Source organism: Lupinus angustifolius, chromosome LG13, assembly GCF_001865875.1.
Source record: "Lupinus angustifolius cultivar Tanjil chromosome LG13, LupAngTanjil_v1.0, whole genome shotgun sequence".
Classification (NCBI taxonomy): Eukaryota; Viridiplantae; Streptophyta; class Magnoliopsida; order Fabales; family Fabaceae; genus Lupinus; species Lupinus angustifolius.
In genome coordinates, this window is record NC_032021.1 from 12,481,116 (window position 1) to 12,485,862 (window position 4,747).

At 36.1% G+C, this 4,747-nt stretch overlaps 1 protein-coding gene across 1 annotated transcript; it reads right to left on the reverse strand.

The window, feature by feature from the left end:
- Nucleotides 454-4,491, reverse strand: LOC109363176. The gene is made up of 3 exons (XM_019609334.1): nt 4,216-4,491; nt 3,125-3,205; nt 454-1,004 (listed from the first exon to the last, which is right to left on the reverse strand). Exons 1-3 carry the CDS (start codon nt 4,372-4,374, stop codon nt 714-716), a joined length of 531 nt encoding a protein of 176 aa, XP_019464879.1. The 5' UTR covers nt 4,375-4,491; the 3' UTR covers nt 454-713.

The window sequence follows — 4,747 nt, forward strand, 5'->3', positions numbered from 1 at the left end:
TTACCTTTAGCAAGACTGTGAATTTTCTTTCTCCATCTTTTGGCCTAAAACAAGTCACACTTTGTAATATTTTCCCCAATTTTCTACATTTAAACAAGTCACACTTAGTAATATTTCATTTTCACCTTAATTTATTCCGCACATTTGCATTGCATCCACCATGATTCTTTGCCCTTAGATCCGAATACTCTTGATTCACCAATTGTCTCTTTTACTATCTTCATAATCTATTTAGGAAACTCACTCCACATAACATTGGCATTTTTTTATGCCTCGCAAAAAAGAAAACCCCTTTTTCACTCTTCAATTGCATCACTTGATCTTTGGAGCAGTGTCTCAATCTTTTCACTTCACTCTTTCCTTGCCTATATCCATAACTACTTCAACGTTAATTTCCAGCATTAACATCCCAGAAGCCATAACCACAGTGTAAACCATCATGAACTCTACAGAGTAAAATTAAAGGCCAAATTGAAATGTGCTTTAAAAATCAACAAAAAACTTTACAGAGAACACTTTCAAAGACCCAAACTAATCATTCAGACAAAATAACCATACTAAACAGTTACTAGAAATAGTTCCATCCTCCTGTCATTTCATGTAGGATATAAAGAACAAACCCTGATATGGAATTCCTATGGGTGGCTTCTTTTGTAGGTATTGCAGAAGGCTGGTAAGACAAGAATTTTAAATCTATGAAACAATAGGCAGGACTAGTCTGCATGCATGTCCATGGCAGAATCATCTGAACCAAATGTAACAGAATCCCTGCTTTGCTGGTGAGGAAAGTCGGGTTCGGTGTTCCGATTTCCAAGACCACTAGAGTGGTTCCCTGCCTGATGAAGACTTCGACGAACGGGGCTCGACAAAGCATTTGAAAACACAGAATTTTTTGGTTGATTATCAGAACTCGGGACATGCATTACTGCTTGTGACTGCTGTTGTTGCAGTGGTGCTCTAGGTGACATGGATTGCTGCTCCTCTCCACAATAATCTAGTTCATTCTGCAAGCAAGGGAATAAACTTTCACTCATTTAGCAACTTGTATCTTGTGATTTGTGAAGACTGCATGTGGGGTAAGGAATTTTCAAATAATCTTGATCTCCAAAATTTAAAATAGCAGAGTTATGCTAAATTGTAAATAGATACTACCTCCTCGATAATTCTAGAAAATGAAACATGGACAAAAAGGAATAGCTTTATTCATCAGAGAAATCAAGACGGATTCCTCCCACTTAGATTTTGACTCAAGTTACTTCCCAGACCTTTCCAAGAGGAAAGTTCTTTTCTACTGACAAAATATATCAGAAATCATAATATGCAATAACCAGCCCATGGATATGACTATGTCAGATATATTACAGCAACTTTAATGATAGAATCAATATATTATAGAGGATAAATAAGTCTTGTTCATTCAACACTACCATTATACATGCTAGAAAGATTGAGGAGAGAGAGACAGTTGAAGTACTAACAGCACAAAACCAAAGGAAAGTGAGAAAAAGAAAAGGCTTGTGAAACAAAGAGACAGTGGCTTAAAAGGGTTACCAAGATTGATTGCAGCTACGGAAACAAAACATACCTGATCAATTGTTCAAGCATCACTATCGGTGAACAAATTAGCTTTAAAATGTCAAATTTTCAGCAGAAAGTTAAATGAAGACTAAAAGAAAATATAATATCGTACAAACAATACTTGGGTATGCACAAGCTCCATATAACATTGCAGGTCTTGTAGTGGTGCAGTAAAAATTCCCCTTAAGCTTGAGTTGTACCAATTTATCACATGACACCTAAAACACCATGTCAATTCATCCAACCCGCTTGAATCATATAGTTCACATCTCCATCAATTTCTCTATTATCTTATATGATCGACCCAAGGTACCTAAATCTAGTGACTTGTGGTATAATATGATCCTCAATCTTTACCTCTACCGTACGACTTCTCGACCTCTTGTTAAACTTATACTTTATATACTCTGTCCTACTTTGACTTGTAGGAAATTTATGTGCTTCTAAAGCTTGTCTCTACATTTCAAACTTCCCATTTAATTCATCTCACAAGTCTCCCACTAAGACAACATCATCTGCAAAAATCAGCACTGTGGCACTAGTTCTTGGATATGCTCAATGAGCACATTCGAGACAAATGTAAACAAGTAGGGGCTCAATGTTGACTCTTGGTATAGTCCTTCAGCAATAGGAAAATCTTGTAAGACTTTGTCTTATGATCTCACACTGGTCTTGACCCCATCATACATATCCTTCATTACTGGAATATAGGCAATTCGAAGTTTCGAACACATTTCTTCTCCGGAGCTTTCCACAAAACCTCTCTTGTGCACAAGCACCATGGACCAATTTTAGTTGACTAGCTTTAAGGGATTTGATATGTGCTATGAAACTAAAAGTTTGTGGCAATGTACAATGTATGCTACTTTCTAAGGGAGGAGGTGAGTGTAGGCATCTTTAAGATTTTTTTGGATGAGCTACTTCTTTGGGATAAGATTAGGCCTTTGTCTTACTCTTGGGGTAAAGCACATGGTCTTTTTATGTTGAGGGACTGGAAAGGTTTGCTTCAGTGATGTTTTCTTTGTTCTATCTTGCTGTAAAAGCATTTGGTGGTTTTTATATTTCTTTCTTTGTTGAAAGAGTATCTTTTTTATCCTCCTAAGTCCTAACTCTTTGTAATCATTATCTCTATCTTGATGAGTTTCTTCTTTTATCAAAAGACAACTACTTTTCTTTCCTTGTGCAGTAAAAGAACTCATTCCAGGTCATGGAGTGAGCTATGGGCTTCTATAAAGCCCATTGAAAGGCTTGGCACAGGCCCCTTCAAAACGTGACAACCTGAAGGGCAAACCCAGACCATGATCAGGTCAACGGTCCATTTCAATATTGAGATATAGAGACTGAAAAAAACCAGTTTCATTGACCTGCTGCAACATGATACCTATTCACTTCTTGCCACTAATTTCTAATGCTGTACTGCAGTTCATCTCTCTTTGTGTGTATGCCAGTGTGTGTTTGTATTTGATACTGTCTCACACTCCCCGTGAGCAAAAGCAATCATCAATAATACTATATGCTAGGTAAAAGATATAACAGTGAAACCAACCTGAATGTAGTTAATTACATCAACTGGTGACAACCTTGATCCTTCCTCTTGCTGTCTCCATATCCACTGATTAAGTTTTTCCTAAAATCAGAAGAGCATACTGCATTAATGGAATATGAAGACAAACTGAAACCCCATACACAAGAGCAGAAACTCAGATTAGATGCATGAGTTAAAGTATAACTAAATAAGACACTAGCAGTCCACAACCTGTGGCAATTGTAAAAAAAAAAAGTTGCAAGTTTTGCTCAAAATCTGAAAATGTGACACACAAAGCACTTTTATTCTGAACAAGAAGAGTAGGATAGGAAAAAAAATTATTGCCACTGGCAGCTTTACAGAATCAATTTAAGCTACTTAAAAGGTGAAAGAAATTGGAAATGAGGTTAATAAGGAATAAAGGAGCAAAAGATGTACGAATGAATGGAAATTTCACAAACAAGCAAGCCAAAAGCAGCCACCACCAGTTCAAGTTCTCAGTCAGTCAGCACTCAAAAAATGTACTGAACATTAGTTTCTGAAGATAAAATTGTATTCAAGCATGTCAGAAGGACTTCTCAGAAAATATTCCTCACAACAATAGCACCCAAGCTATAAATGATTATACGAAATGTACAAAACAATAGGAGGATATTTGCCATCCAAAGCTTATCCTACCATAAAATTAAGCATTGACACACTTCCATAGAGTTTATATGCCAAATTGTTCCTTGTCAATTACAATTGATATCTATAAATCACTTTGAACGCTTACTGAAGGAGAGAAAGCTCCATAAACGCGTATTTTCTCCATACATAGGACTCGAAACCCGACTTGTGAAAACCTATCCTTTAGTCAATTGGACCAACTATGGTTATATGACATAATTCTAACCAAACCTCCACATAAAATATTTAGAACATAAAAACATGGAAAAGCCACAAATAAATTAAAAATGGTTTACGAATGATATTTATTTCACCAACAACATTAAAATGGGAGATACAGTGACAAACCTAAAGTTACAATAAACATACCCAATAAATGAAAATCAAATAAACAAAAACTGATATTTTTCATCAAATTGAGAACAAGATATAAGAACTTTTACAAGGGCGTGGCATTCACCGGCGTGAAAGGAAAGCTTCTGGTGGTTCATTGCGTGAGTGTATAGCTGAGAGAGGGAATTGGCAGCACTGCAAAACGACGCGTACATGGTTCGATCCACTTCGTCCAAGCTTGTGGCAACAGATTTTCTCTTCTTCGCCATCGCCGCCGTCAATTTGAATTTTCCGAACGGCGATTCCGGCGATCGGAGTTGGGTGCGATTTGGTTAGGAAAATAGGGTTGAAGGTTTTGGTGTGTGTGGTTTTATAGAGCAGAAGAAAGGAAATATGAAAATTTAAGAATGATTTATCATTCATTTTTTGATTTATTTTTTTACGAAAAGAATAGTCAATAATTAAATATCAATAATTGATAGAGGTATAAAACTTATGTACACATATTTTTTTTTCTATTTTAAGTAACGTGGGAATTAGGAAAGAGCTAGGAACATGAATCACACATATCATACAGTAGGCAATGCATTAAACTACATTATTGTTATAAATAATTTACATGTGAGAGATAAGAGTACAAGA

Coding starts and splice junctions, on each gene's coding strand:
- LOC109363176 (XM_019609334.1), bottom strand. CDS start 4,374: ATGGCGAAGAAGAGAAAATCTGTTGCCACAAGCTTGGACGAAGTGGAT. Junction 3,206..4,215: donor CCGGTGAATGCCACGCCCTT/GTAAAAGTTCTT, acceptor TTCTGATTTTAG/GAAAAACTTAATCAGTGGAT. Junction 1,005..3,124: donor ATGTAATTAACTACATTCAG/GTTGGTTTCACT, acceptor CCTTGCTTGCAG/AATGAACTAGATTATTGTGG.